General features: G+C 51.7%; 2 protein-coding genes across 2 annotated transcripts in view; one reads left to right on the top strand and one right to left on the bottom strand.

Annotated features, from left to right (window-relative positions):
* DNAH1 (dynein axonemal heavy chain 1) overlaps window positions 1–9,137 on the top strand; it is a 68,773-nt gene extending 59,636 nt beyond the window's left edge. The window contains exons 65-77 of the mRNA XM_069736088.1: window positions 811–1,007; window positions 1,101–1,245; window positions 1,322–1,480; window positions 1,589–1,720; window positions 1,791–1,961; window positions 2,167–2,346; window positions 2,426–2,602; window positions 3,408–3,575; window positions 3,648–3,778; window positions 3,852–3,996; window positions 5,748–5,954; window positions 8,600–8,834; window positions 8,906–9,137. Coding sequence (XP_069592189.1) covers window positions 811–1,007; window positions 1,101–1,245; window positions 1,322–1,480; window positions 1,589–1,720; window positions 1,791–1,961; window positions 2,167–2,346; window positions 2,426–2,602; window positions 3,408–3,575; window positions 3,648–3,778; window positions 3,852–3,996; window positions 5,748–5,954; window positions 8,600–8,834; window positions 8,906–9,027 — 2,169 coding nt within the window. The 3' untranslated portion in view covers window positions 9,028–9,137. The remainder of the gene's footprint in view (window positions 1–810; window positions 1,008–1,100; window positions 1,246–1,321; window positions 1,481–1,588; window positions 1,721–1,790; window positions 1,962–2,166; window positions 2,347–2,425; window positions 2,603–3,407; window positions 3,576–3,647; window positions 3,779–3,851; window positions 3,997–5,747; window positions 5,955–8,599; window positions 8,835–8,905) is intronic.
* A 481-nt stretch (window positions 9,138–9,618) lies between these two features.
* The window catches only part of BAP1 (BRCA1 associated deubiquitinase 1), a 25,393-nt gene continuing 15,021 nt past the window's right edge, over window positions 9,619–19,990 (bottom strand). Inside the window, exons 16-17 of the mRNA XM_069736096.1 lie at window positions 10,474–10,546; window positions 9,619–10,286 (exon numbers count right to left, since the gene is read on the bottom strand). Of these exons, the coding sequence (XP_069592197.1) occupies window positions 10,153–10,286; window positions 10,474–10,546 (207 nt within the window). The 3' untranslated portion in view covers window positions 9,619–10,152. The remainder of the gene's footprint in view (window positions 10,287–10,473; window positions 10,547–19,990) is intronic.

Genomic DNA, 19,990 nt, shown 5'->3' with positions numbered 1-19,990 from the left:
AGTGGATGTCAGGGTGCCATTCTGGATGTCAGGGCGCCATTCTCGGTGTCAGGCTGCCATCCTCGGTGTCAGGGTGCCATCCTCAATGTCAGGGCGCTATCCTTATCCTCAATGTCAGGGTGCCATCCTCGTTGTCAGGGCGCCATTCTCGGTGTCAGGGCGCCATCCTCAATGCCAGGGTGCCATCCTCAGTGTCAGGGCGCCATCTTCGTCAGGGCACCATCCTCAATGTCAAGGTGCCATCCTCAATGTCGGGGTGCCATCCTCGTCAGGGCGCCATCCTCCATGTCAGGGCACCATCCTCAATGTCAGGGTGCCCTCCTCAGTGTCAGGGTGCCATCCTCGTTGTCAGGGCGCCATCTTCGTTAGGGCACCATCCTCATCGAGGTGCCATCCTCAATGTCAGGGTGCCATCCTCCTTGTCAGGGCGCCATCCTTGGTGTCAGGTCGCCATCCTCGTCGAGGTGCTATCAATGTCAGGGTGCCATCCTCCATGTCAGGGTGCCATCCTCGTTGTCAGGGTGCCATCCTCGGTGTCAGGGCGCTGTAGAGTAAGGGGACCTGGCAGAGAGAAATCCTTGGGCTGTCGGCACAGAGCTCGAGCACTGGAGGTATAAATCACCATCGCTGCACGTCGCGAATCAAAGCCTTAGTCACATCAGTGCTCGTGGGAGATAATTGAGTGATCGTGCCCCTGATGAACGTGCGCCAGCCACTATGGGGACATAGGTGGCATGTCAGTGGTCTTTCCAGGGCCCATAGAGGAGTCATCACCTGTAACCACTGATCCCGATACTTTTATGCATACAGGAAGAATGGCGCTTCTTGCTGTCCGGCGGCACGGCACCCACGCTGGCTGACAACCAGTGTGCGGAATGGCTGTCCGAGCGAGCATGGCGGGACATCCAGGCCTTGAGCACACTCAGCAACTTCAGTAGCATCAAAGAGCAAATCCTTCTCCACCGTGAGGAATACAGACGGATCTGTGACAGCGCCGAGCCGCAGCGGTGAGCATGACCGCCATCCTGTGTGTGACTGCTGGCGTCCTTGGTGGTACTATGCCCTGGCCGGCCCATGACCTGTACTCTGCTGATTTTCAGGGAAGGTCTTCCTGGTGAATTGGACCAGAAATTAGATTCCTTCCAAAAGCTGCTGATTTTGCGATGTCTACGGGGCGACAAAGTGACCAACGCCATGCAGGACTACGTCTGCCAGCAGCTGGGCCAGCGCTTCATTGAGCCCCAGGTGAGTGGAGCCAGCCGGCCCGGGGGGATGTAGTGTTGCCCAGCACTGGATTTGTCATTTTCATGCTTGATTCCAGACTTCGGACCTGGGAGCCGTGTACCGCCAGTCATCTCCGGTGACTCCGCTGATCTTCATCTTATCGCCCGGCACCGACCCGGCCGCCGATCTCTACAAATTTGCAGAGGAGATGAGATTTTCCAAGAAGCTAACTGCGATATCACTGGGTCAGGGTCAGGTGTGTACCACCCTCACAGCCACCCACCCTGCCACCACACCTTCCTGGGGTCCGGGCTCCCCTCAGCTCCATTGTCATTCCTGGAGATTCCCATTTTTCTATCTACAGGGTCCTCGGGCTGAAGCCATGATGCGTAATGCTATGGAGCGTGGAAAGTGGGTGTTTTTCCAAAATTGCCACCTTGCCCCGAGTTGGATGCCCTCGTTAGAAAGACTAATAGAGAGTATAGACCCAGATAAGGTGGGTACTTGCCCCAGCTCATCCCCCACATTCTGTGATGCCCCTGTGTCATGGCTGCTTGTTCCTTTAGGTTCACCGGGACTTTAGGCTTTGGCTTACCAGTATGCCCAGTAACCAGTTCCCAGTATCCATCCTGCAGAACGGCTCTAAACTCACCATTGAGCCTCCGCGAGGCGTGAAAGCAAATCTCCTGCGCACCTACCTGAGTCTGAGCGACGCGGAGCTCAGCGAGTGCAGGAAGGTGGGTATCATCTGCCGCGCCGAGTGCCCCCGTCCTGCGCCCCGCTGGAGTTGTGAGTCCCAGGCTTTAGCAGGATCTGCCGTGTAAGTTCTGTCTGTGCTATCGGGGATGTCGGAGCTTCCAGGATGATTTTTACCGCCTCTTCCATAGGACAAGTCTCTTCATGAACTTCCATCTCATTTTCTGCACCCGTTTCTCTCCTCAGGCTCCTGAATTCAAGGCGCTGCTGCTGTCTCTCTGCCTCTTCCATGGGAGCATCCTCGAAAGGCGAAAGTTTGGACCATTGGGGTTTAATATCCCCTATGAATTCACAGACGGAGATCTCCGAATTTGCATTTCTCAGCTGCGGATGTTCCTGGAGGAATACACCGACGTCCCCTACAAGGTGCGGCTGTACGGGGCCATTGCCTGTAAGCGGCATCACAGACCCAGGAACACAGGTGACATCTGTGCTCCTCCGGCAGGTCCTGCGTTACACGGCCGGGGAGATCAACTACGGCGGCCGTGTCACCGACGACTGGGACAGACGCTGCCTCCTGAACATCCTGCAGGACTTCTACCAGCCCCCGGTTCTAGAAGACGGGCACAAGTTCTCCGAGTCCGGGGTGTATGGTCAGATAAGCCCGGCCTACGACCTGAACGTGAGGATCCGTCCTGCTTGTTTGCATCGATGCCGCCATACGTAGATATATGTGACCCATCCTTACCGCCTGCGCCATATACTCCTGTGCTCTGCTGATGCTGCGTCTGTGCAGATACTCTGATCACTGACATGGCCAGATTTCAGAACACGATTCATATTAGCCCTGAGAGGATACAGCTGCCGTCAGGGACAGGTTTAAGAAAACATGGATTTCAGTTTTATTAACAATTTTGCACATTTTGGATTTTACAGGCTGTTTGGTTCCCTGCATATTACTGGCTGCAGGACGAGTTCAATGAGAATCAGTCAGTGAGCTCATCCAGATAGGGAGATGGTAACACTTTTACGTATTTCTCTATTCGCCTCTCTGCTGATCTACGACCACACGAATGATCAGCTGAACTTTGATGTGGTCCCTGGTTATAAATCAGCACATAGGAGTTCAGCGCAAGTCAGGTAAGAGTTACGAACTCTGACCGAGCTCACTGACATATTCTCTGGTAACTCATTCTGCAGCTACCAATATGCAGGTAAATAACCTGTAAAATCCAAAATGTGCAACAATACAAAATGCATGTATTTAAGTAAAATAACTGTCCCTGAAGATCCATATCCTTAAAGGGGAACTCCAGGACGCGGCGGGGTTGATGCAGAACTGCTGTGAAGGCCTTGTATGCAGCAGTCCACAGCCAGGACCGTGCGGGAGCAGGGACGGTGCTGTACATTAGGTGCCGGCCTGGCGGTGCGGTCTGTGCTTTTACATTGTGACCCTCTTCCTCCTCCTCTTCTTCCTCCGCTCTCAGGGTTACCTGCAGTACATCCGCTCTCTTCCTCTCAATGACATGACGGAATTGTTTGGGCTCCATGAAAACGCAAACATCACGTTTGCGCAGAATGAAAGCTTCTCCCTCTTAGGATCTCTGGTGACGCTGCAGCCACGGACACAGAGTACAGGGGGCAGCCGCGATGAGGCGAGTACCACCACGGTCAAGCACAGGGGGACTTACGGGATGGAGGGTTAATATTACTGCTCGTTTCTGTAGATGGTGGAAGAAATCGCTGAAGGGATTCTGAAGAAGATTCCTCAGCTCATCTCCGTGCCGGACGTGATGGCCAAGTATCCGGTCCTGTACCAGGAGTCCATGAACACCGTACTGGTGCAAGAAGTCATACGGTGAGGGCCGGGCGAGCGGCGAGACCCCTGCGGTGGAATAATGCAGATACATCACTGTCTCCTGTCCCCTCAGGTACAACCGGCTCCTCGGCACCCTCTTCCAGACACTGAGAGATCTGCTGAAGGCCATGAAGGGCCAAGTGGTGATGTCCTCACAGCTGGAGCTGATGTCAAACAGTCTGTATAATAACGCAGTGCCAGAACTCTGGAGAGCAAAGGTGAGTGTCCGACTCCTACCTACAGCCCCCCGGGCGTCACCTCACATATCTACAGCCTCCTGGGCGTCACCTCACATATCTATAGCCCCCGGGAGTCACCTCACATATCTACAGCCTCCGGGGCGTCACCTCACATATCTACAGCCTCCGGGAGTCACCTCACATATCTACAGCCTCCGAGCTGTCACCTCACATATCTACAGCCTCCGGGCGTCACCTCACATATCTACAGCCTCCGGGGCGTCACCTCACATATCTACAGCCTCCGGGAGTCACCTCACATATCTACAGCCTCAGGGGCGTCACCTCACATATCTATAGCCCCCGGGAGTCACCTCACATATCTACAGCTTCCGGGAGTCACCTCACATATCTACAGCCTCCGGGGCGTCACCTCACATATCTATAGCCCCCGGGAGTCACCTCACATATCTACAGCCTCCGGGGCGTCACCTCACATATCTATAGCCCCCGGGAGTCACCTCACATATCTACAGCCTCCGGGGCGTCACCTCACATATCTACAGCCTCCGGGGCGTCACCTCACATATCTACAGCCCCCGGGAGTCACCTCACATATCTACAGCCTCCGAGCTGTCACCTCACATATCTACAGCCTCCGAGGCGTCACCTCACATATCTACAGCCTCCGGGAGTCACCTCACATATCTACAGCCTCCGAGCTGTCACCTCACATATCTACAGCCTCCGGGCGTCACCTCACATATCTACAGCCTCCGGGGCGTCACCTCACATATCTACAGCCTCCGGGAGTCACCTCACATATCTACAGCCTCCGAGCTGTCACCTCACATATCTACAGCCTCCGGGAGTCACCTCACATATCTACAGCCTCCGGGAGTCACCTCACATATCTACAGCCCCTGGGAGGCACCTCACATATCTACAGCCTCCGGGAGTCACCTCACATATCTACAGCCTCCGAGCTGTCACCTCACATATCTACAGCCTCCGGGCGTCACCTCACATATCTACAGCCTCCGGGGCGTCACCTCACATATCTACAGCCTCCGGGGCGTCACCTCACATATCTACAGCCTCCGGGAGTCACCTCACATATCTACAGCCTCCGGGAGTCACCTCACATATCTACAGCCTCCGGGTGTCACCTCACATATCTACAGCCCCCGGGAGTCACCTCACATATCTACAGCCCCCGGGAGTCACCTCACATATCTACAGCCTCCGAGGCGTCACCTCACATATCTACAGCCTCCGAGGCGTCACCTCACATATCTACAGCCCCCGGGAGTCACCTCACATATCTACAGCCCCCGGGAGTCACCTCACATATCTACAGCCTCCGAGGCGTCACCTCACATATCTACAGCCTCCGAGGCGTCACCTCACATATCTACAGCCTCCGGGAGTCACCTCACATATCTACAGCCTCCGAGGCGTCACCTCACATATCTACAGCCTCCGAGGCGCCACCTCACATATCTACAGCCCCCGGGAGTCACCTCACATATCTACAGCCCCCGGGAGTCACCTCACATATCTACAGCCTCCGAGCTGTCACTTCACATATCTACAGCCTCCGGGTGTCACCTCACATATCTACAGCCCCCGGGAGTCACCTCACATATCTACAGCCTCAGGGGCGTCACCTCACATATCTACAGCTCCCGAGGCTTCACGTCTCACATCCACACCCCCGGGGTGTCTTGTCTCATGTTGACATAGCGCTCTGTGTTAGACGGCTCAGGTTAACACTACTCTTGTTTTAGGCTTATCCATCCCTGAAGCCGCTGGCCTCCTGGGTCATAGATCTCCTGCAGAGAATGGATTTCATTCAGAAGTGGATCACAGACGGGATCCCTGCCACCTTCTGGATCAGCGGACTGTTTTTCCCGCAGGCGTTCCTCACTGGGACTTTGCAGAATTTTGCAAGAAAACATGTGATTTCCATTGATACAATCTCCTTTGATTTTAAGGTGAGATTGACACCCGCTGTTAAGGTACCGTCACACTAAGCGACGCTGCAGCGATACCGACAACGATCCGGATCGCTGCAGCGTCGCTGTTTGGTCGCTGGAGAGCTGTCACACAGACCGCTCTCCAGCGACCAACGATGCTGGTAACCAGGGTAAACATCGGGTTACTAAGCGCAGGGCCGCGCTTAGTAACCCGATGTTTACCCTGGTTACCATCGTTAAAGTAAAAAAAACAAACGCTACATGCTTACCTACCGCTGTCTGTCCCCGGCGCTCTGCTTCTCACGCCGATTCAGCGATGTCAGCGGGAGATCCAGCGACGAAACAAAGTTCTGGACTTTCTTCCCCGACCAGCGACATCACAGCAGGATCCTAATCGCTGCCTGTCACACTGGACGCTATCGCTAGCCAGGACGCTGCAACGTCACGGATCGCTAGCGATATCGTCTAGTGTGACGGTACCTTTACCTGAACCCGCACTGTATATGAGGGTACGATCACACGGACCCGAACCCGCACTGTATGTGAGGGTACGATCACACGGACCCGAACCCGCACTGTATGTGAGGGTACGATCACACTGACCCGAACCCGCACTGTGTATGAGGGTACGATCACACGGACCCGAACCCGCACTGTGTATGAGGGTACGATCACACGGACCCGAACCCACACTGTGTATGAGGGTACGATCACACGGACCAGAACCCGCACTGTATGTGAGGGTACCATCACACTGACCAGAACCCGCACTGTATATGAGGGTACGATCACACAGACCCGAACCCGCACTGTATGTGAGGGTACGATCACACGGACCCGAACCCACACTGTGTATGAGGGTACGATCACACGGACCAGAACCCGCACTGTATGTGAGGGTACCATCACACTGACCAGAACCCGCACTGTATATGAGGGTACGATCACACGGGCCCGAACCCGCACTGTATATGAGGGTACGATCACACTGACCCGAACCCGCACTGTGTGTGAGGGTACGATCACACGGACCCGAACCCGCACTGTGTGTGAGGGTACGATCACACGGACCCGAACCCGCACTGTATGTGAGGGTACGATCACACTGACCAGAACCCGCACTGTATGTGAGGGTACGATCACACGGACCCCAACCCGCACTGTATGTGAGGGTACGATCACACGGACCCGAACCCGTACTGTATATGAGGGTACGATCACACGGACCCGAACCCGCACTGTGTGTGAGGGTACGGATCACACGGACCCGAACCCGCACTGTGTGTGAGGGTACGATCACACGGACCCGAACCCGCACTGTGTGTGAGGGTACGATCACACAGACCCGAACCCGCACTGTATATGAGGGTACGATCACACGGACCAGAACCCGCACTGTATGTGAGGGTACGATCACACGGACCCGAACCCGCACTGTGTGTGAGGGTACGATCACACAGACCCGAACCCGCACTGTATGTGAGGGTACGATCACACGGACCCGAACCCGCACTGTATGTGAGGGTACGATCACACGGACCCGAACCCGCACTGTATATGAGGGTACCATCACACTGACCCGAACCCGCACTGTATATGAGGGTACGATCACACGGACCCGAACCCGCACTGTATATGAGGGTACCATCACACTGACCCGAACCCGCACTGTATATGAGGGTACCATCACACTGACCCGAACCCGCACTGTGTGTGAGGGTACGATCACACAGACCCGAACCCGCACTGTATATGAGGGTACGATCACACGGACCCGAACCCGCACTGTATGTGAGGGTACGATCACACGGACCCGAACCCGCACTGTGTGTGAGGGTACGATCACACAGACCCGAACCCGCACTGTATATGAGGGTACGATCACACGGACCCGAACCCGCACTGTATGTGAGGGTACGATCACACGGACCCGAACCCGCACTGTATATGAGGGTACCATCACACTGACCCGAACCCGCACTGTATATGAGGGTACGATCACACGGACCCGAACCAGCACTGTATATGAGGGTACCATCACACTGACCCGAACCTGCACTGTATATGAGGGTACCATCACACTGACCCGAACCCGCACTGTATATGAGGGTACGATCACACGGACCCGAACCCGTACTGTATATGAGGGTACGATCACACGGACCCGAACCTGCACTGTATATGAGGGTACGATCACACGGACCCGAACCTGCACTGTATATGAGGGTACCATCACACTGACCCGAACCCGCACTGTATATGAGGGTACGATCACACGGACCCGAACCCGTACTGTATATGAGGGTACGATCACACGGACCCGAACCCGCACTGTATATGAGGGTACCATCACACTGACCCGAACCCGCACTGTATATGAGGGTACGATCACACGGACCCGAACCCGTACTGTATATGAGGGTATGATCACACGGACCCGAACCCGCACTGTATTTCAGGGCACAATCACAGAGATTATTTTTGAAGTGGTTGAAAAAAGTGATTCCTGATGAGGCCGTGAAAACATCCTGTGTGCACATACTATTTATCTGAGCTTTATGTGAGCACTGGTCCCTCCGCCATGCTGTGCGTGGTGGACGCCCCCTGGGTGTATTTATGCGATTTTAGTACTTCGATCTGTCGCTTGTTTGTATCCGCTCCAGGTCCTTGGGGAGACAGTGGCAGGGCTGCGAGAGCGCCCCTCGGAGGGATGCTACATCTACGGTTTATATCTGGAAGGAGCCGGCTGGGACAAGACCACGATGCAGCTGGCAGAGTCCAGACCCAAAGACCTTTACACGGAAATGGCCGTCATCTGGCTGCTCCCGGTGGCTGAACGCCGGCCGCCCGTCTCCGGGACGTACCTGTGCCCAATTTACAAGACGCTGACCAGAGCAGGTGAGGGAGCTATCGGATTGTCCGCTGCGGGCGGCCGTCCTATCATACTGATCGCGGATTCTTCTTCCTAGGAACGCTCTCCACCACCGGACACTCCACGAATTACGTCATCGCTGTGGAGCTTCCCACCCACAAGCCCCAGTCCCACTGGATAAAGCGTGGCGTGGCCCTCATCTGTGCCCTGGATTACTGAGGACAATCTATCCTGCAACTGTAACGAAACTCCAGCTACTCTACACTCTGGGCAGCAGATCCGGCGTCTCCAGCTAATTTCTATCCTCTGTATAAAGCATCACCAGTGACCGCCACGTGTCTGATGGTCGTCATTCCTGACCAAACTCCAACACATTGCAGGAGAATGCTGGGAGTAGTAGTAGCTGTGAGCATTTCTGGGCACATGACCTTACTAATAGTGGAGGTTGTAGTCTTTCATGCAATCACCTTTGTTACAATGTGTCAGTGCCGAGGATTGTGTATCCCAGATACATTGGTAACAAACCTTGATTGGTCGATGTTTTTTGCACCAAGTTCTTCAGCCAGCGCTCGGTTCATGAGATTTGTGCAAAATCAAAGACGCGTTTTTTTAGGACAATAAGTCATCAGATCCTTTGAAAGGCGGTAACTGCGCAAAGATGGAATCAGACGGATCCCGCACGCGGCCAGAGAACCAACATTCAGCAATGTTTCCAAAAGGCGCAAATGCTTAATAAGGACAAAATCGCTGTAGAAGTAAAACCGCCCATAAAAAAGAAAAAAAAACAAGCAACGTTTTCTTTAAAAAAAAAAAAAAAAAAAAAAAAGCAAATTTAATGATGAACATAAGTTACACCTAAAAAAAAAGATGATGAATCGGGGCCTAAATATGTTAGAAAATTACCAAAATTGTCAGTATGCAATGATTAAAGGGATTGTCTTGAGACCTATAAATGTGGGCAGTCTCAGCACGTGGCAGCATTCAGAGCAGTCCTCGCTCTGTCTTTTAAAAGGGGCGTTATTCCGTGACGATGCCGGGCGTCGTTCCTGCCGGCTGCGCGCTCCCCTTCTCCATGGTTCTCTGTCCTCGCCCAGCATATCCCTCAAATTCTTCTATTTATTGCGTCACAAAGGGAAAGCAAAGCGCCAGCTATGATGGAGTGACCGCAGGGAGGCGCTTCGTGTGATCGTGGGGATTACGATGCGATGGAGCCAGCCAGTGTCATACAGTCCATGGGGAGAGGGAAAATGTCATCTGAGTCTACAGGATAGAAAACAGCCTCTATACAGGATATACGTGGATGTGAAGATGGGGACCATGAACCATCCTAACACGGCCGACGAATCACTGGCGCTTGGCCTTGTAAGGGCGAGAGCGTTTACGCCGGTCCGGCTTCCTCTGTTTATGCAGACGACCGATGCTTACCCCCTGCCGTCTCCGCACCGATATGTTCTGCTCCACCAGGCTGGCCAGCATCCCTAGGAGCAGACACGAGTGTTAGTGTCAGGACTCCTAAACTCAAGGATGTCCGGGGCCACACACGTTTACATCAGGAGGGGAGAGGAGCCGATAAAGTTACGGCGGCTTTGTGCAGCATCATCAGCGCCGCTCACCTCCGATGCTGGACAACCCCTCTAATACTCCAACCCCCGGCCGGACACTCACCCTCCTGAGCCAACATCGAGATGAATGCGCAGATAAACTCATCGTAGTTGTGTGTCCGTCTCTGGTCATCGATCTGGAAAGAAAGAGACCGGAGAATAAAAAGAGAGAAGACACTACAGCGGAGAGAAGACGCAGAGAGAGAGAGAGAGAGAGACCTGTGACTATAGAGGAGAGGAGAGGAGAGGAGAGGAGAGAAGAGAAGAGAGAGAGAGAGAGGCCTGTGACTATAGAGGAGAAGAGAGAGAGAGAGACCTGTGACTATAGAGGAGGGAGAGAGAGAGACAGAGACCTGTGACTATAGAGGAGAGAGAGAGGAGAAGAGTGAGAGAGACCTGTGACTATAGAGGAGAGGGAGATCGAGAGAGAGAGACCTGTGACTATAGAGGAGAGGAGAAGAGAGAGAGACCTGTGACTATAGAGGAGAGGGAGATCGAGAGAGAGAGAGAGACCTGTGACTATAGAGGAGAGGGAGATCGAGAGAGAGAGAGAGACCTGTGACTATAGAGGAGAGGAGAAGAGAGAGAGAGAGACCTGTGACTATAGAGGAGAGGAGAAGAGAGAGCGAGAGACCTGTGACTATAGAGGAGAGGAGAAGAGAGAGAGAGACCTGTGACTATAGAGGAGAGGAGAAGAGAAGAGAGAGAGACCTGTGACTATAGAGGAGAGAGAGAGAGACCTGTGACTATAGAGGAGAGAGAGAGAGAGAGACCTGTGACTATAGAGGAGAGAGAGAGAGAGAGACCTGTGAATATAGAGGAGAGAGAGAGAGAGAGACCTGTGACTATAGAGGAGAGAGAGAGAGAGAGAGACCTGTGACTATAGAGGAGAGAGAGAGAGAGAGACCTGTGACTAAAGAGGAGAGAGAGAGAGACCTGTGACTATAGAGGAGAGAGAGAGAGAGACCTGTGACTATAGAGGAGAGAGAGAGAGAGAGACCTGTGACTATAGAGGAGAGAGAGAGAGAGAGAGACCTGTGACTATAGAGGAGAGAGAGAGAGAGACCTGTGACTATAGAGGAGAGAGAGAGACCTGTGACTATAGAGGAGAGAGAGAGAGAGAGAGACCTGTGACTATAGAGGAGAGAGAGAGAGAGAGAGACCTGTGACTATAGAGGAGAGAGAGAGAGAGACCTGTGACTATAGAGGAGAGAGAGAGAGAGAGACCTGTGACTATAGAGGAGAGAGAGAGAGAGAGACCTGTGACTATAGAGGAGAGAGAGAGAGAGAGAGACCTGTGACTATAGAGGAGAGAGAGAGAGAGAGAGAGACCTGTGACTATAGAGGAGAGAGAGAGACCTGTGACTATAGAGGAGAGAGAGAGAGGGACCTGTGACTATAGAAGAGAGAGAGAGAGAGAGAGAGAGAGAGAGAGAGAGAGACCTGTGACTAGAGGAGAGAGAGAGACCTGTGACTATAGAGGAGAGGAGAAGAGAGAGAGACCTGTGACTATAGAGGAGAGGAGAAGAGAAGAGAGAGAGACCTGTGACAGGAGAGGAGAGGAGAAAAGAGAGAGAGAGACCTGTGACTATAGAGGAGAGAGAGAGAGAGAGACCTGTGACTATAGAGGAGAGAGAGAGAGAGACCTGTGACTATAGAGGAGAGAGAGAGAGAGACCTGTGACAGGAGAGGAGAGGAGAAAAGAGAGAGAGGACCTGTGACTATAGAGGAGAGGAGAGAGAGAGAGAGACCTGTGACTATAGAGGAGAGAGAGAGAGACCTGTGACTATAGAGGAGAGAGAGAGAGAGAGAGACCTGTGACTATAGAGGAGAGAGAGAGAGAGAGAGACCTGTGACTATAGAGGAGAGAGAGAGAGAGACCTGTGACTATAGAGGAGAGAGAGAGAGAGAGACCTGTGACTATAGAGGAGAGAGAGAGAGAGACCTGTGACTATAGAGGAGAGAGAGAGAGAGAGAGAGACCTGTGACTATAGAAGACACAGAGAGACCTGTGACTATAGAGGAGAGAGAGAGAGAGAGACCTGTGACTATAGAGGAGAGAGAGAGAGAAAGACCTGTGACTATAGAGGAGAGAGAGAGAGAGAGACCTGTGACTATAGAGGAGAGGAGAGAGAGAGACCTGTGACTATAGAGGAGAGAGAGAGAGAGAGACCTGTGACTATAGAAGACACGGAGAGACCTGTGACTATAGAGGAGAGAGAGAGAGAGAGAGACCTGTGACTATAGAGGAGAGAGAGAGAGAGAGAGACCTGTGACTATAGAGGAGAGAGAGAGAGAGAGACCTGTGACTATAGAGGAGAGAGAGAGAGAGACCTGTGACTATAGAGGAGAGAGAGAGAGACCTGTGACTATAGAGGAGAGAGAGAGAGAGAGAGACCTGTGACTATAGAGGAGAGAGAGAGACCTGTGACTATAGAAGAGAGAGAGAGGGACCTGTGACTATAGAGGAGAGAGAGAGAGACCTGTGACTATAGAGGAGAGAGAGAGAGAGAGAGAGAGAGAGACCTGTGACTAGAGGAGAGAGAGAGAGAGACACCTGTGACTATAGAGGAGAGAGAGACCTGTGACTATAGAGGAGAGAGAGAGAGAGAGAGAGACCTGTGACTATAGAGGGGAGAGAGAGAGAGAGAGAGACCTGTGACTATAGAGGAGAGAGACAGAGAGAGAGAGACCTGTGACTATAGAGGAGAGAGAGAGAGAGACTGTGACTATAGAGGAGAGAGAGAGAGAGAGACCTGTGACTATAGAGGAGAGAGAGAGAGAGAGAGACCTGTGACTATAGAAGACACAGAGAGAGAGACCTGTGACTATAGAAGACACAGAGAGACCTGTGACTATAGAGGAGAGAGAGAGAGAGAGACCTGTGACTATAGAGGAGAGAGAGAGAGAGAGAAAGACCTGTGACTATAGAGGAGAGGAGAAGAGAGAGACCTGTGACTATAGATGAGAGAGAGAGAGAGAGAGAGAGAGAGAGAGAGACCTGTGACTATAGAGGAGAGAGAGAGAGACCTGTGACTATAGAGGAGAGAGAGACCTGTGACTATAGAGGAGAGAGAGAGAGAGAGAGAGAGAGAGAGGACCTGTGACTATAGAGGAGAGAGAGAGACCTGTGACTATAGAGGAGAGAGAGAGAGAGAGAGAGAGACCTGTGACTATAGAGGAGAGAGAGAGAGAGACCTGTGACTATAGAGGAGAGAGAGAGAGAGAGACCTGTGACTATAGAGGAGAGAGAGAGAGAAAGACCTGTGACTATAGAGGAGAGAGAGAGAGAGAGACCTGTGACTATAGAGGAGAGAGAGAGAGAGACCTGTGACTATAGAGGAGAGAGAGAGAGACCTGTGACTATAGAGGAGAGAGAGAGAGAGAGAGAGAGAGAGAGAGAGAGAGAACCTGTGACTATAGAGGAGAGAGAGAGAGAGAGAACCTGTGACTATAGAGGAGAGAGAGAAGAGAGAGAGAGAGAGAGACCTGTGACTATAGAGGAGAGAGAGAGAGAGAGAGAGAGAGACCTGTGACTATAGAGGAGAGAGAGAGAGAGACCTGTGACTATAGAGGAGAGAGAGAGAGAGAGACCTGTGACTATAGAGAAGAGAGAGAGAGAGACCTGTGACTATAGAGAGGAGAGAGAGAGAGAGAGAGACCTGTGACTATAGAGGAGAGAGAGAGAGAGAGAGGACCTGTGACTATAGAGGAGAGAGAGAGAGAGAGAGAGAGGGAGAGGGACCTGTGACTATAGAGGAGAGAGAGAGACATGTGACTAGAGGAGAGAGAGAGAGACCTGTGACTATAGAGGAGAGAGAGAGAGAGAGAGAGAGAGAGAGAGACCTGTGACTATAGAGGAGAGAGAGAGAGAGAGAGAGAGAGAGAGACCTGTGACTATAGAAGAGAGAGAGAGAGAGAGAGAGAGAGAGACCTGTGACTATAGAGGAGAGAGAGAGAGAGAGAGACCTGTGACTATAGAGGAGAGAGAGAGAGAGAGACCTGTGACTATAGAGGAGAGAGAGAGACCGAGAGACCTGTGGACTATAGAGGAGAGAGAGAGAGAGAGAGAGAGACACCCCTGTGACTATAGAGGAGAGAGAGAGAGAGAGAGAGAGAGAGAGAGAGAGAGAGAGAGAGAGAGAGAGAGAGAGAGGGACCTGTGGACTATAGAGGAGAGAGAGAGAGAGAGAGAGAGACCTGTGACTATAGAGGAGAGAGAGAGAGAGAGAGAGAGACCTGTGACTATAGAGGAGAGAGAGAGAGAGAGACCTGTGACTATAGAGGAGAGAGAGAGAGAGAGAGAGAGAGACCTGTGACTATAGAGGAGAGAGAGAGAGAGACCTGTGACTATAGAGGAGAGAGAGAGAGAGAGAGACCTGTGACTATAGAGGAGAGAGAGAGAGAGAGAGACCTGTGACTATAGAGGAGAGAGAGAGAGAGAGAGAGACCTGTGACTATAGAGGAGAGAGAGAGAGAGAGAGAGACCTGTGACTATAGAGGAGAGAGAGAGACCTGTGACTATAGAGGAGAGAGAGAGAGAGAGGGACCTGTGACTATAGAGGAGAGAGAGAGAGAGAGACCTGTGACTATAGAGGAGAGAGAGAGAGAGAGAGAGAGAGACCTGTGACTAGAGGAGAGAGAGAGAGAGAGAGACCTGTGACTATAGAGGAGAGGAGAAGAGAGAGAGACCTGTGACTATAGAGGAGAGGAGAGAGAGAGAGAGACCTGTGACTATAGAGGAGAGGAGAAGAGAAGAGAGAGAGAGAGACCTGTGACAGGAGAGGAGAGGAGAAAAGAGAGAGAGAGACTGTGACTATAGAGGAGAGAGAGAGAGAGACCTGTGACTATAGAGGAGAGAGAGAGAGAGAGAGGAGACCTGTGACTATAGAGGAGAGAGAGAGAGAGACCTGTGACTATAGAGGAGAGAGAGAGAGAGACCTGTGACAGGAGAGGAGAGGAGAAAAGAGAGAGAGAGACCTGTGACTATAGAGGAGAGGAGAAGAGAGAGAGAGACCTGTGACTATAGAGGAGAGAGAGAGAGACCTGTGACTATAGAGGAGAGAGAGAGAGAGACCTGTGACTATAGAGGAGAGAGAGAGAGAGAGAGACCTGTGACTATAGAGGAGAGAGAGAGAGAGAGAGACCTGTGACTATAGAGGAGAGAGAGAGAGAGAGACCTGTGACTATAGAGGAGAGAGAGAGAGAGACCTGTGACTATAGAGGAGAGAGAGAGAGAGACCTGTGACTATAGAGGAGAGAGGAGAGAGAGAGAGAGAGAGACCTGTGGACTATAGAAGACACAGAGAGACCTGTGACTATAGAGGAGAGAGAGAGAGAGAGACCTGTGACTATAGAGGAGAGAGAGAGAGAAAGACCTGTGACTATAGAGGAGAGAGAGAGAGAGAGACCTGTGACTATAGAGGAGAGGAGAGAGAGAGACCTGTGACTATAGAGGAGAGAGAGAGAGAGACCTGTGACTATAGAAGACACGGAGAGACCTGTGACTATAGAGGAGAGAGAGAGAGAGAGACCTGTGACTATAGAGGAGAGAGAGAGAGAGAGACCTGTGACTATAGAGGAGAGAGAGAGAGAGAGACCTGTGACTATAGAGGAGAGAGAGAGAGAGAGACCTGTGACTATAGAGGAGAGAGAGAGAGAGACCTGTGACTATAGAGGAGAGAGAGAGAGAGAGAGACCTGTGACTATAGAGGAGAGAGAGAGAGAGAGACCTGTGACTATAGAGGAGAGAGAGAGAGAGAGAGAGAGGGACCTGTGACTATAGAGGAGAGAGAGAGAGACCTGTGACTATAGAGGAGAGAGAGAGAGAGAGAGAGAGAGAGAGAGACCTGTGACTAGAGGAGAGAGAGAGAGAGAGAGACACCTGTGACTATAGAGGAGAGAGAGACCTGTGACTATAGAGGAGAGAGAGAGAGAGAGAGAGAGACCTGTGACTATAGAGGGGAGAGAGAGAGAGAGAGAGAGAGAGACCTGTGACTATAGAGGAGAGAGACAGAGAGAGAGAGACCTGTGACTATAGAGGAGAGAGAGAGAGAGACCTGTGACTATAGAGGAGAGAGAGAGAGAGAGACCTGTGACTATAGAGGAGAGAGAGAGAGAGAGAGACCTGTGACTATAGAAGACACAGAGAGAGAGACCTGTGACTATAGAAGACACAGAGAGACCTGTGACTATAGAGGAGAGAGAGAGAGAGAGACCTGTGACTATAGAGAGAGAGAGAGAGAGAGAAGACCTGTGACTATAGAGGAGAGGAGAAGAGAGAGAGACCTGTGACTATAGATGAGAGAGAGAGAGAGAGAGACCTGTGACTATAGAGGAGAGAGAGAGAGAGACCTGTGACAGGAGAGGAGAGGAGAAAGAGAGAGAGAGACCTGTGACTATAGAGGAGAGAGAGAGAGAGAGAGAGAGACCTGTGACTATAGAGGAGAGAGAGAGAGACCTGTGACTATAGAGGAGAGAGAGACCTGTGACTATAGAGGAGAGAGAGAGAGAGAGAGAGAGAGAGAGAGAGAGACCTGTGACTATAGAGGAGAGAGAGAGACCTGTGACTATAGAGGAGAGAGAGAGAGAGAGAGAGACCTGTGACTATAGAGGAGAGAGAGAGAGAGACCTGTGACTATAGAGGAGAGAGAGAGAGAGAGAGACCTGTGACTATAGAGGAGAGAGAGAGAGAAAGACCTGTGACTATAGAGGAGAGAGAGAGAGAGAGACCTGTGACTATAGAGGAGAGAGAGAGAGAGACCTGTGACTATAGAGGAGAGAGAGAGAGACCTGTGACTATAGAGGAGAGAGAGAGAGAGAGAGAGAGAGAGAAGAGAGAGAGAGAGAGAGAGACCTGTGACTATAGAGGAGAGAGAGAGAGAGAGAACCTGTGACTATAGAGGAGAGAGAGAAAGAGAGAGAGAGAGAGAGAGAGAGAGACCTGTGACTATAGAGGAGAGAGAGAGAGAGAGAGAGACCTGTGACTATAGAGGAGAGAGAGAGAGAGACCTGTGACTATAGAGGAGAGAGAGAGAGACCTGTGACTATAGAGAAGAAGAGAGAGAGACCTGTGACTATAGAGAGGAGAGAGAGAGAGAGAGAGACCTGTGACTATAGAGGAGAGAGAGAGAGAGAGACCTGTGACTATAGAGGAGAGAGAGGAGAGGGACCTGTGACTATAGAGGAGAGAGAGAGACTGTGACTAGAGGAGAGAGAGAGAGACCTGTGACTATAGAGGAGAGAGAGAGAGAGAGAGAGAGAGAGAGAGAGACCTGTGACTATAGAGGAGAGAGAGAGAGAGAGAGAGAGAGAGACCTGTGACTATAGAGGAGAGAGAGAGAGAGAGAGAGAGAGAGAGAGAGAGAGAGAGAGGAGAGAGAGGAGAGAGAGAGAGAGAGACCTGTGACTATAGAGGAGAGAGAGAGAGAGAGAGAGAGACCTGTGACTATAGAGGAGAGAGAGAGAGAGACCTGTGACTATAGAGGAGAGAGAGGAGACCGAGAGACCTGTGACTATAGAGGAGAGAGAGACCTGTGACTATAGAGGAGAGAGAGAGAGAGAGAGAGAGACACCCCTGTGACTATAGAGGAGAGAGAGAGAGAGAGAGAGAGAGAGAGAGAGAGAGAGAGAGAGAGAGAGAGAGAGAGAGAGAGAGAGAGAGGGACCTGTGACTATAGAGGAGAGAGAGAGAGAGAGAGAGAGAGAGAGAGAGACCTGTGACTATAGAGGAGAGAGAGAGAGACCTGTGACTATAGAGGAGAGAGAGAGAGAGAGAGAGACCTGTGACTAGAGGAGGAGAGAGAGAGAGAGAGAGAGAGAGAGAGACTGTGACTATAGAGGAGAGAGAGAGAGAGAGAGAGAGAGAGACCTGTGACTATAGAGGAAAGAGAGAGAGAGAGAGAGAGAGACCTGTGACTATAGAGGAGAGAGAGAGAGAGAGGGAGAGAGAGACCTGTGACTATAGAGGAGAGAGAGAGAGACCTGTGACTATAGAGGAGAGAGAGAGAGAGAGAGAGAGACCTGTGACTATAGAGGAGAGAGAGAGAGAGAGAGAGAGAGACCTGTGACTAGAGAGGAGAGGAGAGAGAGAGAGACCTGTGACTAGAGAGGAGAGAGAGAGAGAGAGAGACCTGTGACTATAGAGGAGAGAGAGAGAGAGAGACCTGTGACTATAGAGGAGAGAGAGAGAGAGAGAGAGAGAGACCTGTGACTATAGAGGAGAGAGAGAGAGAGAGAGAGAGAGACCTGTGACTATAGAGGAGAGAGAGAGAGAGAGAGAGAGAGACCTGTGACTATAGAGGAGAGAGAGAGAGAGAGACCTGTGACTATAGAGGAGAGAGAGAGAGAGAGAGAGACCTGTGACTATAGAGGAGAGAGAGAGAGGGAGAGAGAGACCTGTGACTATAGAGGAGAGAGAGAGAGAGAGAGAGAGACCTGTGACTATAGAGGAGAGAGAGAGAGAGAGAGAGAGAGAGAGAGAGTCCTGTGACTATAGAGGAGAGAGGAGAGAGAGAGAGAGAGACCTGTGACTATAGAGGAGACGCAGAGAGACCTGTGACTATAGAGGAGACGCAAAGAGATGGACCTGTGACTATAGAAGACACAGAGAGAGAGACCTGTGACTATAGAAGACACAGAGAGACCTGTGACTATAGAGGAGAGAGAGAGAGAGAGAGAGACCTGTGACTATAGAGGAGAGAGAGAGAGAGAGAGAGAGAGAGAGAGAGAGAGAGAGAGAGAGAGAGAGACCTGTGACTATAGAGGAGAGAGAGAGAGAGAGAGAGAGACCTGTGACTATAGAGGAGAGGGAGAGAGAGAGGAGAGAGAGAGAGGCCTGTGACTATAGAGGAGAGAGAGAGAGAGAGAGGGAGGGAGAGAGGGAGAGACCTGTGACTATAGAGGAGACGGCAGAGAGACCTGTGACTATAGAGGAGACGCAAAGAGATGGACCTGTGACTATAGAAGACGACAGAGAGAGAGGACCTGTGACTATAGAGAGAGACGAGCAGAGAGACCTGTGACTATAGAGGAGAGGGAGAGAGAGAGAGAGAGAGGGAGAGAGAGAGAGAGACCTGTGACTATAGAGGAGAGAGAGAGAGAGAGAGAGAGAGACCTGTGACTATAGAGGAGAGAGAGAGAGAGAGAGAGAGAGAGAGAGAGAGAGAGAGAGAGACCTGTGACTATAGAGGAGAGAGAGAGAGAGACCGAGAGACCTGTGACTATAGAGGAGAGAGAGACCTGTGACTATAGAGGAGAGAGAGAGAGAGAGAGAGAGAGACCTGTGACTATAGAGGAGAGAGAGAGAGAGAGAGAGAGACCTGTGACTATAGAGGAGAGAGAGAGAGAGAGAGAGACCTGTGACTAAGAGGAGAGAGAGAGAGAGAGACCTGTGACTATAGAGGAGAGAGAGAGAGAGAGAGACCTGTGACTATAGAGGAGAGAGAGAGAGAGACCTGTGACTATAGAGGGAGAGAGAGAGAGAGAGAGAGACCTGTGACTAGAGAGGAGAGGAGGAGAGAGACCTGTGACTAGAGAGGACGAGAGAGAGAGAGAGAGGAGACCTGTGACTATAGAGGAGA

This window comes from Ranitomeya imitator, chromosome 8 (assembly GCF_032444005.1).
Source record: "Ranitomeya imitator isolate aRanImi1 chromosome 8, aRanImi1.pri, whole genome shotgun sequence".
Taxonomy (NCBI): domain Eukaryota; kingdom Metazoa; phylum Chordata; class Amphibia; order Anura; family Dendrobatidae; genus Ranitomeya; species Ranitomeya imitator.
Note: the sequence above shows the minus strand (reverse complement) of the source record. Positions and strands in the feature narration are given on the sequence as shown.